General features: G+C 40.2%; 1 protein-coding gene across 1 annotated transcript in view; it reads left to right on the forward strand.

Annotated features, from left to right (window-relative positions):
* The window catches only part of Adamts6 (ADAM metallopeptidase with thrombospondin type 1 motif 6), a 255,251-nt gene that overhangs the window by 21,455 nt on the left and 221,300 nt on the right, over window positions 1–12,496 (forward strand). The window contains exon 4 of the mRNA XM_051172597.1: window positions 8,011–8,179. Within this exon, the coding sequence (XP_051028554.1) occupies window positions 8,011–8,179 (169 nt within the window). The remainder of the gene's footprint in view (window positions 1–8,010; window positions 8,180–12,496) is intronic.

Here is a 12,496-nt window from a genome sequence, read left to right on the forward strand (position 1 = left end):
GATTGCTGGTTTTAGACTCCATTCTCTCAGGTTTTTTTCAGATTCCTAGATGCCTCTCATAATTCTGAGCAATATTTTTAAAAGTATTATATATATATATATATATATATGTGTGTGTGTGTGTGTGTGTGTGTGTGTGTGTGTTTTACCTGCATTTGTGTCTGTGCATCATGTGTGTGCTTTCTGCCTGTGGAGGCCAGAAGAGGGTATCAGATTCCCTGGAACTGTAGCTGTGGGAAGTTGGGAACCACCATATGGGTGCTGGGAATTGAACTTGATCCATCTCTCCAGCACCCCTTCTACCATGCGGGACAGACTTTTATAAAGTCAGGTTATAGATGCAAACTGTGTCCATGAACAGTCGTTTACAGATCAATAAGCAATCTTTCACACATTACATTACAGATTCTGGCCATGCCACTGGTTCCTATAGGAATCCAGTTGAGTGCCAGACAGACTCCTGGGCTGCCCCTTCTGATGTTGGGTGAACTGCTTGGAAGCTGTCAGGGGTTCCTTGCACACTCTGGCTCTGACTAGGTTTTCACCTTGCTCAATATCAACTGCATTTCTGTAAAGTTTCTCAGTGTAGTCTAGAGGTTATTTCCTGCCAGATCTCATGCTGCATGGCGTTTACTGAAGCTCCCTGAGTGTGCAGTTCACACAGGGTGTGGGACCACTGAGCTGCCAACTCAGAAGGGGTATTTCTGAAATCACATTAATTCTTAACTAGAAAATGAATTTTTTGAGCCGGACGTGGTGGTGCACACCTTTAATCTCAGCACTTGGGAGGCAGAGGCAGGCGGATCACTGTGAGTTTGAGGCCAGCCTAGTCCACAAAGTGAGTCTAGGGCAACCAAGGCTACACAGAGAAACTCTGTCTCAAAAACCAACAAAAAATGAATTTTCTTTTTAAAAGTTATTTATTTTTATGTACACTGGTATTTTAATGCATGTATGTCTGTGTGAGAGTGTCAGATCCCGTGGGGCAGGAGTTACAGACAGTTGTGAGCAGCCGTGTGGGTGCTGGGGATTGAACCTGGGTCCTATGGAAGCTTAGCCAGTGAGTGCTCTTAACCACTGAGCCATCTCTCCAGACCCCAAAGATGAATTTTTTAAAAAAATTTCAAAACACAAGCGACAAAGCATGGTAGTAGTGGTAATTGTGTTTTATTCCAATATGAATTGAATATATTCATATTGTATCATGTGACAATTTTTGTTTTTAAACTATTAGTATTTATTATTATGAAAGTATTGGCATTATTATAGAACCACTGAAAAATACTCTTAATTGGTTCAAATAAATTTGATATAGTTAAAGTATTTCAATGACTTTTTGTTTTTTGAAATTATAGTGAACCACAAGAAACTAGAGACGAATGGATACCATCCCAGCCGACTACACACAGTCACTTAGAGGGTCTCAAGTCCCACTTTTCATTTCTGAGTTTGTTAATTTGCATATTACCTCCCTGCCTTTTGGTTGGTTTGGATGAGAGTTTGTCTGTCCTGATGCTTTTCTCACAGAGCCAGCTCTTTGAGCGATCCTTCGCATTACTCTCTTTGTTTCAGTTTTTGCTGATTTCAGCCCTCAGTTTGTTTATTTCTGGTAGTCCACTCCTCTTGAGTGTATTTGTTTCTTTTTGTTCTAGAGCTTTCACATGTGCTGTTAAGTTGCTAGTATGCGATCTCTATTTTTTTTTTTAAAAGATTTATTTATTTATTATTATATATACAGTGTTCTGTCTGCATGTGTACCTGCAGGCCAGAAGAAAGGCATCAGATTACATTATAGATGGTTGTGAGCCACCATGTGATTGCTGGGAATTGAATTCAGGACCTTTGGAAGAGCAAGCAAGTGCTCTGAATTCCTGAGCCATCTCTCCAGCCCGATCTCTAATTTCTTTATGAAGGCACTTAGTGCTATGAACTTTCCTCTTAGCACTGCTTTCATTGTGTCTCATAAGATTGGGTATGCTCTGCATTCATTTTCATTAAATTCTAGGAAGTCTTTAATTTTTTCCTTTATTTCTGCTTGGCCCAGTAATCATTCAGTAAAGAGTTGTTTAGTTTCCATGAGTTTGTAGACTTTTGGTTGTTTCTGTTGTTGAAATCCATCTTTAATCTGTGGTGGTCTGGGTTATTTTAATTTTCTTGTATCTGGTGGGGCTTGCTTTGTGACCGAGTATGTAGTCAGTTTTGAAGAAAGTTCTGTGAGGTACATGTTTGGGTGAAATGTTCTATAGATCTCTTAGGTTCATTTGAGTCATGATGTCTGTTAGCTCTATTATTTGTTTAGTTTTTTTTTTTTCTGCATGATTGTCCACTGCTGAGAGTGAGATATTGAAGTGTCCCACTCTCAATGTGTGAAGGTTGGTGTGTGCTTTAAGCTTTAGTAATGTTTGTTTTACGAATGTGAGTGCCCCTGCATTTGGGCATCGATATTCAGAATTGAGACACCATTTTGGTGGATTTTTCCTCTGATGAGTATGAAGTATCCTTTTCCATCTCTTTTGATTAATTACGGTTGAAGTCTATTTTGTTAGATATTAGGATGGCCACACCAGCTCTCCTCTTGGGTCTATTTGCTTGGAAATTCTTTTTCTAACTTTTTACCCTGAGGTAATGTCTATCTTTGATGTTGCAGTGTGTTTCTTGTATGAAACAGAAGGATGGATCTTGTTTTCACATTAATGACTAATGATTCAGTGGTGGTGGTGGTGGTGGTGGTGGTGGTAGTGATGGTGGTGATGGTGGTGGTGGTGATGGTGGTGATGGTGGTGGTGGTAGTGGTGGTGGTGATGGTGGTGGTGGTGGTGGTGGTGGTGATGGTGGTGGTGGTGATGGTTGTGGTGGTAGTGGTGGTGGTGATGGTGGTGGTGGTGGTGGTGGTGATGGTGGTGGTGGCGGGGTGGTGGTGGTGGTGGTGGTAGTGGTTGGTGTGGTGATGGTGGTAGTGGTGTTGGTGGTGGTGGTTGGTGTGGTGATGGTGGTGGTGGTGATGGTGGTGGTGGTGGTGTGGTTCTGGTGATGGTGGTCGGTGGTGATGGTGGTGATGGTGGTGGTGGTAGTGGTGGTGGTGGTGGTGGTGGTGATGGTTGGTGGTGGTGTTGGTGGTGCTGATGGTGGTGGTGGTGATGGTGGTGGTGGTGGTGGTGGTGGTGGTTGGTGGTGGTGATGGTGGTGGTGGTGATGGTGGTGGTGGTGATGGTGGTGGTGGTGGTGGTGGTGGTGGTGGTGGTGGGGGTGGTGGTGGTGGTGGTGGTGGTGTTGGTGGTGTGTGGTGGTGTGGTGGTGGTGGTGGTGTGATGGTGGTGGTGGTGGTGGTGGTGGTGGTGGTGATGGTGGTGGTGGTGGTGGTGGTGGTGGTGGTGGTGGTGGTGGTGATGGTGGTGGTGGTGGTGGTGGTGGTGGTGGTGGTGGTGGTGGTGGTGGTGGTGGTGGTGGTGTGGTGGTGGGGTGGTTGGTGGTGGTGTTGGTGGTGGTGTGGTGGTGATGGTGGTGTGGTGGTGATGGTGTGGTGGTGGTGGTGGTGGTGGTGGTGATGGTGGTGGTGGTGGTGGTGGTGGTGGTGGTGGTGGTGGTGATGGTGGTGGTGGTGGTGGTGGTGGTGGTGGTGGTGGTGGTGGTGGTGGTGGTGGTGGTGGTGGTGGTGGTGGTGATGGTGGTGGTGGTGGTGGTGGTGGTGGTGGTGGTGGTGGTGATGGTGGTGGTGGTGGTGGTGGTGATGGTGGTGGTGGTGATGGTGGTGATGGTGGTGGTGGTAGTGGTGGTGGTGGTGGTGTGGTGGTGATGGTGGTGGTGGTGGTGGTGGTGATGGTGGTGGTGGTGATGGTGGTGGTGGTGGTGGTGGTGATGGTGGTGGTGGTGGTGGTGGTGGTGGTGGTGGTGGTGGTGGTAGTGTGGATGTGCGTGCACACGTATGTGAGCTCCCACTTCCCTCTTCTTGGTTTTGCTGGTGTAAGATTATTTATTTCCTTCATTTTCATGTGTGTAATTAGCCTCTTTAGGAGGAAGCTTTTCTTCTAGTACCTTCTGTAGTGCTGGATTTGAGGACAGATATTGTTTAAATTTGACTTTGTCATGGAATATCTTGTTTTCTCCATGTATAACCATTGCATGTTTTGCTGGGTATAGTAGTCTGGACTGGCATCTGTGGGCCTGTGAGGTCTGCAAGACATCTGTCCAGGCCCTTCTGGTTTTTGGCGTCTCCACTGAGAAGTCAAGTGTAATTCTGATAAAGTCTGTGTTTATATATTACTTGGCCTTTTCCCCCTCGCACCTTTTAATATTCTTTATTTGTTGATTATTATGTGGCCAAAGGGAACTTTCTTTTTTGGTCTAATGTTTTGTGTTTTGTAAGCTTATTGTACCTTTATAGGCATGACCCTCTTAACATTTGAAAAAATTTCTCCTATGATCTTGTTTTAAAATGTTTTCTGGGTCTTTAATCTGGGAATCTTCTCCTTCTTCTATTCCTATTATTTTCAGGTTTGGATTTTTTTTCATAGTGTCGCAGATTTCCTGATGTTTTATGTCAGGAGTTTTTAGATTAAATATTTTGACTGATGTATCATTTTTTTCTATTGTATCATTGATGGCTGAGATTATGTCTTCCATCTTTTATATTTTGCTGGTTGTGTTTGTATCTGTAATTCCTGTTCACTTACCTAGATTTTTTTCATCTCCAGGACTCCATCAGTTTATGTTTTTTATTGTTTCTATTTCCATTTTTCAGCAGTTGAGTATTTTTTATTCATTTTCTTCACCTGGTTCTGCCAGAGTTGTGGGCCAACATATGGAGATGGGGTGGGGTGCTGCTGGGGAAAGCTGAGTTGGTTCTGGGGCTGGGTCTTACCTGGGCTTCTGGATGCAGGTGTGGCCTGTGGAGCGCAAGGGCTTCTGCCAGGTGTTCTCTTTTCTAATCTTATGGTAACTCTGTTTCTTTCCCTTGGTCAGTCATTGTTCCTTGCTGTTTCTTAAATAGTGCAAATATGCTCCTACCCCAATTTTTTGTACTTGGTCTTTTTACCAGTACATCTTTTTTGCTTCCTCGTTCACTTTATGTAGGCTTCTGTTCAAATATGACTAAATTTTATGTTTGTGTGCAGCTGTGCACATTTGTGTACATGCATGTGAACACTAGCAGTCAACCTTAGATGTTCCTTGGGTGCCATACACGTCAGCTTTTGAGATGGAGTCCCTCATCGGCTTAGGCAAAGTGAGTTAGCCTAGTTGGCCAGGGAGCCTCACTGACCCACTTTTACCCACCTTCCTCGCACTGAGGTTACAAGTGTGTGACGCCATACACTGCATCTGCTCATGGCTTCTGGACTTCATCTAAGGCCTTACTGTGCATGAGGCACATTTCATCAACTGAGCTATCTTTGCAGTCCAAATAGTTTATTATAGAGGATATTTCCAAATACCACAAACACTTCATATATTCTCTTTATAATTCTTTTTCTGTCCATTCAACTGCCCTTTTCCCCTTTCTTTTCATCATGACGCAATATATCCTTTATGTATGTAATTACCTGCTTTTCCCTACCTTTCCCACTGGAATGTAAGCATTATTATAGAGCCCAGACTCTCTTTGATTCAGTTTATCTCCACCAACTAGTATATTTTCATACTATCAGAGGCATGCAGTCAGAAACAGCCTTTAAAGGATGAGATGGTTATAGTATAGTGGTGAAGCATGCAAACTCTGAAGTCAGTCAAATATGTTTGCTGCTAAACTTTGCTCCTTTTCAGTTTCTTATTTATAAAGTAAAGCTAACCATATTGCTTATTTCATAGAGGTATTCAGATTAAATGTGATATGTAGAAACAATTTGTGGGACACATACTACAGAAAACTTCTGAAATGCCATTTCAGAATCTTTTTATTTTTACAGGTTTTTTTTTTCTACTTGTTTCTTACTTAACAGGCTTGAATCTGTTTTCCCTCAATAACCTGAGGTTGTTTGTTTGTTTCTTAGAGGCTTTCATCTTAATATAGATGACATTCCAGTATGACTTCAGTGTTCCAGCCTTTCTGGGCCAAATCCTAGATTCTGTCCTACACTTTCTCCCAATTAAAAGTTTTAACAAAACTTGTCTGTGTTTTAAAATATTGTGCTCACTTTTCTAGTATGTTGTTAAGATGTCTGCTAAAGTAATTTTTACATAGATTTCGGAGTTGTTAATAGTGTACTAAATTATTTCTCAGTGTTTGTATTTAATAGAGAGACTGTTACCCAGAGGGATAGAAATAATAATAAAAATAATATGAAGTTACTAAGGGCTTCTCTTTCTTTGTTTTTTTATTCCTCAACTCATTTCATGTGCGTTGTGGGTGACTGGCAACCTTCTTTGTAAGTTATAACATATCTGATTATATCTTATCTATCTTTCTAAGCATGTAGTATTTAAAATAAAATTCTCTAAATAGAATCATGTAAGTTTAGAAATCAAAGAGACATTAGAAATTATTTGGACCATACATTTTCAATCTTTCTTTCTTTCTTTCTTTCTTTCTTTCTTTCTTTCTTTCTTGTAGAGAAGGAAACACTTTTCTCATATGAAATATTATTTGGACACTTAGTATACTGATTAATAAAAACATAGCTAATTCTGAGCTTAAGAATCTAAGTCATGTAGGTCTCCCTTTGTTGTCTGGGACAATCCCTCAAGGTTACTTTATGGAAACCTTAGGGTTCCCCAGAGTGCTGTTTTAACATGAGTAATTTAGACCAACTGCTTCATTTTTTTAAGCTGAGGAAATAAATTCAGAGTGTTTGTATTTTATCTGGTGTCAAAGAGCCATTGCATTAGAGCCATCTTTTCATATGCCATAATTAGGAAAACAGGATTAGGCAAGAGTAGAGTTCATATTTATTTATTTAGTGGAGTTTATTTTTCATGCAGGTAACTTTTCCCATCTTTTTTTTTTTTTCATCAGCGAACTTACCTACTGTATATGAGACACATTTGGGGGCTGTAACTGATGCAAATACACGTAAGACATAAAGATTTTTCTCAAAGAAAGCAAGTAGTTTAGTTGAGAGTTAAACTGTGCAGGGCAAACATTGTACTGAACTTAAATAAAGTTTCAAGGTTTGAGCTGCAACAGTATGGCATTAACTGAAAATAGGTGCTGTTGATAAGAAGCTCCAACTTAGGTCAGAGGAGAAGAATGCCACTCCATGTAAGCCAAGAAGTTTTACAATATGACAGCTGAATAGGAGGCGACTAAACAGGCAGAAAATGGTGTGATGCTGTGGGAAATGGAGGAGCTTTTGTTGAATTCAGCAAGTTCTTTTTTCTTCCTCTGCATGTACAGCATTGGACAATTTCTTATTTCTGAGCATGTAACTTCATATCCGAAAGGGAACGTATCTTAAATAAAAACATATAATTAGTATATCACAAACCCCAAATGTCCATGGTTATCACTACAGATGTTTTCTTCTCCCTGTATTAAGTGTTTACATCAGGTGGTTTTGTGAGAGGTCATTCAGGGACCTGGTGGCCTTCTTCTTTGGCTTCTACTTCTCCTAGATTTGGGGGTGCTTTCCATTCAATTGGCAGCAGGGAAAGAGGGTGTGGAGAGTTCCCTTGGAATGGTATTCAGGGACCGATCCTGAAGGTGCTTTTCAGCCCCCTGCCTGTCTGTATTGGTTAAAACTTAGTAACAAAGCTATGCCTAAACTGAGAAAATGAAGTTATGTTCAATTTGGAAAGGAAATATGTTTTTCATAGATCTCTCTGCTAACTCCAAGAGTTATTGAGGAAATGTGTATTTGACATATTTAGTACATTGCAGAACATATACAGGTATTTAATTGCTCTTTTTAAAACATGGAGAAATTTACATTGTTTTACTTAATACATAAAATGCACAAGTTTTAAATTAACACATATTTTAACTTCTGTTTTGTGGCGATATTATCTTTAATCTTGGTAATAAAGATATTTATTTAAAATGACCCTTCTAGGTAAATCCTTTGTTGCTCCTTCTTTTAGCATGGTATTATTGCTACAGAAGACGAAGAATATTTTATTGAACCTCTAAAGAATACCACAGAGGATTCCAAACATTTTAGCTATGAAAATGGCCATCCTCATGTTATTTACAAAAAGTCTACTCTTCAGCAACGGCATATCTATGACCATTCTCACTGTGGGGTTTCAGGTGAGTGCAAGCTTCTGGGAAGCACTGTGTATTGCTAGTGTCTCTTTTTCTGGAAAGTGAAATATTATTAATAATGAAACTATTTGGATGGTCAGACTTATAATGTCCAGAACCATCTTAAAAAGTATTACCTAATAATAGTTTCAAGTCAATTTGGAAGCTGTTTTAAGAAATTCTTAAAGTATGTCTATGTAAAATTTGACATTCTTTTGTTCACAGAGAAGAAAAGTGCTTTATTATTTACAGCTTGCATGCACAGGTGTTCCATAGCACTCTGTATGGTTTGGTTAGCCTGCCATTTTCATGCTAGTCTCAGGAGTACACAGCCTTGGAAGACTTCAGGAGCATTTAGGGAGTACTCACAGGCAGCGCTAACCCTGAATAGGGAACTGCACACATACACAGCAGGGCCAACAAACCAAGGCTCCCATGATAAAGGAATGTTTCATGGAAGATGTGGCTTTTCAGCTGAGCCCTGAGGGGACCAAAGAGCATGCTCAGCTGCTAGAGTGTTCCACAGAGAGGAGGCAGAAGTTATGAGGTCCTGTCATATTCTATACATTAATATTAGCTGTTAATGTTAGCTGTGAGAGTATACATGGGTTGGACAATAGAGATAAAATTTGAGGTAGTCTAGAGGAGTGGTTGTGAGAAACTACATCAGAGAGACTAGAAAGGCCCAACAGGAAGAACTCATATACCATAATACACAGCTCACTGTGTATTGGAAATCCTCTGAACAATTTTAAGGAGCAGGAATGATATAAACTTATATGTCTTCTAGAAAGACTGGGCAGCTGTTCAATCTTAACAGTGGTGATGTAAGGTGCTAATATGAAAATTGTAAAATGCAGAGTACTTAGTCCACCGCAGCACAGCAAAATGAATGTGGACTCCTATATAGCTTTGGATAAGTTTCCCAACCCCCATTTTGCTTATCTCAGCACACATTGGTTACTCCAGTTTTACTTATTATGTTATTAGAGTATCCATTTCTATTCTTTAAAGATTTGTTTCCCCTGAGACAGGCCTCACTTTATAGCCCTGGCTAGCCTGTAACTTGTTAGACCAGAGTGAATTCTGTGTTTCAGAAATGTCACTAAATCTTACTAAGTAAAACACTCTGTGAAGCTGGGCGTGGTGGCGCACACCTTTAATCCCAGCACTCGGGAGGCAGAGGCAGGTGGATTGCAGTGAGTTCGAGGCCAGCCTGGTCTACAAAGTGAGTCCAGGACAGCCGAGGCTAACACAGAGAGACCTTGTCTCGAAACCAAAAAACAAAAACAAACAAACAAACAACAAAACACTCTGTGTTTAGTAAGTTTGGAAACTATCTGGCCAAAAACTGAATTGCAATATATTTTAATAGCATAGGTCAGATATGAGATGTAAATGGATAGACATGCATCCCCAGCTTTCTTGCTCAGTTCACGCTGCCATATACTGACTGCAAAGCCCTTTGGCTCTGGGCATATTTATGCCATACTCAGTTCTAAATGATTTACGCTTCAGTTATTTAAATATGAATTACAATTTTTATGGAAACGGTGTCTGTGTACTTTAGAAACTTTAGAGAATCCAGAAAAATTATGAAAAATAAATCACTGTTATTGTTGTACCCGGGGATAGTGGGATGTCTCTTTAACCCATCGATATAGATAATATTGCTTCTCCATATTTCCATTATCTGATAACATATTTATTAAGTACTGTGCATTTACCACTCTGTGCAACACGCTTACTAGTGCTATGACAATTATAAAACTCAAAAGGTCCTTGTTTCATAGAACTTATTTTCAAGAAAGGACAGAGACAATGAACTAAACAGTAAATAGGCAAATAAATGACACACTCAAAAGTGTGGCAAGTCAAGACAGCAATTGTGAATGGTTACATGTCCCCAGACATTTCTGTAGTAATGATCAAAAGGCTGAAAAACTGTTTTAGATAGCAATAAGATCCATTTGTTAGTTTGGGGGATAAAAGTTACTGTGTTATGTTTATGTAGCAAATTTTCCTTAATATTCTACAATGTATAAAACACTAAATTGAGAAAGAAAAATTTGAAAAATAATTAAGCTTCACTTTGAGACAAAAACAAGTCAATCTTGTATTCCAGTTTTTTGACTAGACATACATACACTAGTTACGAATCATTATGGAAGGAATTTAGAATATATAAAATATAGAAAGTTCTAATGAGTTAATTATGTCAAATTAATTGAAAAACAAAACAGAATATTATATAGCTTTAATTTTTATGTTCATTGTGTTTTGCCTGCATGTGTGTCTGTGTGAGGTAACAGAAAGCCATGGATAGTTGTAAGCTGCCATATGGGTGCTGGGAGTCAAACCCGGGTCCTCTGGAGGAACAGCCAGTGCTCCTAACAGCTGAGCCATCTCTCCAACCCCATTATCTATTCTTCCTAGATGTCTTTATTGGACATTTATAAATAAGAAGATGCAGTTCTCATATTCAAAGTGAAAGGACCTGAGATGGCATAGGATACACCAAGACCAAGTTCTTGAACAAAAGAGATTTATTTGTCCCAGAGGGACACAGACAGGGGATAGGAGACAGGGGACAGGGGAGAAACGGAGCAAGGGAGAGACAGGAGGGATATTTGCCTCGGAGGGACAAAGGATTGCCTCTGGATAGGGAGGAGACACATGTGGCACTTAGGAAAATGGCAGTTTACAAAGGTACAAAAGAAAACCCCGTGTTAGGATGAGGTGTTTAATTTTAGTTGGGCATGTTAGTTAGGTAAGCCAAAAGAGGGCTTTGAAAAAAAAAAAAAAAAAGAGAGAGAGGGCTTTGGTTGCTAGATTTCAGTATTTTGATAGCTGGATCTTGGTAGTCAGTCTCAGGAGGAGGAAGCGGCAAATAAGGGAACAGACCTTGGGGGCTAGCTCTAGGAATGTAAGCTAATGGCTTTTAGCAAGCAGGAGAAGCCTGTGGGCAGTATGTTTGCTGTGGTTGGGCCTGTGTTTGCATGCTTGAGACTGTTAGAGCCCTTCACGAAGAATGACAGCTAAGCAAACTAACAAATGTCTGAAAATTGTAACAATCAGAATGGTGCAGATAGTAGCACTGATAAGCAACATTACTGTTTATGATTCAGATATGTCTAAATTATCTTTCAATGTTTTAGGTTAAATTTGCTACATAAATAGAAATTGGATGGTTCAGAGAACTAAAATGACCAAATGAATGGAACTTAAATTTGTTTAGATAGAAGGTGTCTAGCCAGAGCAGTAAAAAATTAGCATAACCCATGTAAAGTAATAACTTTGTGGTACGTACTCTGGTGCCTCACATTTGACCATGTCCCCTGGAGGGGGAGACCTGGTGGCACTCAGAGGAAGGACAGCAGGTTGCCAAGAAGAGACTTGATACCCTATGAGAATATACAGGGGGAGGTAATCCCCCTCAGGAACAGTCATAGGGGAGGGGAATAAGGGGAAAATGGGGGGGGGGAGGATGGGAGGATACAAGGGATGGGATAAACATTGAGATGTAACAAGAATAAATTAATAAAAAAAATAAGTTTGTGGTAACAGATGACTGCATAGGAGTTATAATAATATAAAAATATATTTTTATAGTTATAGTTATAGTAATATAAAACATCTTGGTAATATTCCACAGCAATATTTGTTACAAATATAGTGGCTTGAAAAACACTCATTTACTTCCCTGCAGCTTCTGAGGGTTGGAAGCCTGACTAGATGGATCATATGCTTAGATTCAGCTAGAGTTAGAATTTCACATGGCATCCTGACTGAAGGATACTCTACTTTCCCGTTCCCTCTGTTCGTCATACACTCATTCTTGAGCTTGTAGATAGCTTTGGGTTTTGACTGGCCTACTGGTGGGAACCTAAAGATACTTGCTTTGAGTACAAAAACATGGTTGCATGCTTTGTTCAAGACAGCAAGGAAGAATCTAGAGTCAGAAAACGCTACAGTGTTGTCTATCATGTATTTGTGTGTATGTAAACACTTGTATTTCAAGTTGTCATCCTACCCGTACTGACAAAAGAGTATTAATGCAAGGTCATTGTGGAACCCTATGGGTTTGTTTGCCACAGCTGGACATGACTGGACACTGCTGGGGAGTAGACTATTGAGATAATTGGTATGTCCCTGTCTCCCTTGCTCTTTAGATAAAGGGGAATTATTTAGTTTACATGAGGTTCCAAAGTATTTAGCTGTTTCTTCTCAGGATTCTTCCCATTTCTTCTTAGTTTGTAAAATTTCTTCAGTCTACCAATGCAAGTTTCTAAAAAGGCAAAAGCTAATGGGAAAACATTAAAA

This window comes from Acomys russatus, chromosome 30 (assembly GCF_903995435.1).
Source record: "Acomys russatus chromosome 30, mAcoRus1.1, whole genome shotgun sequence".
Lineage (NCBI taxonomy): Eukaryota > Metazoa > Chordata > Mammalia > Rodentia > Muridae > Acomys > Acomys russatus.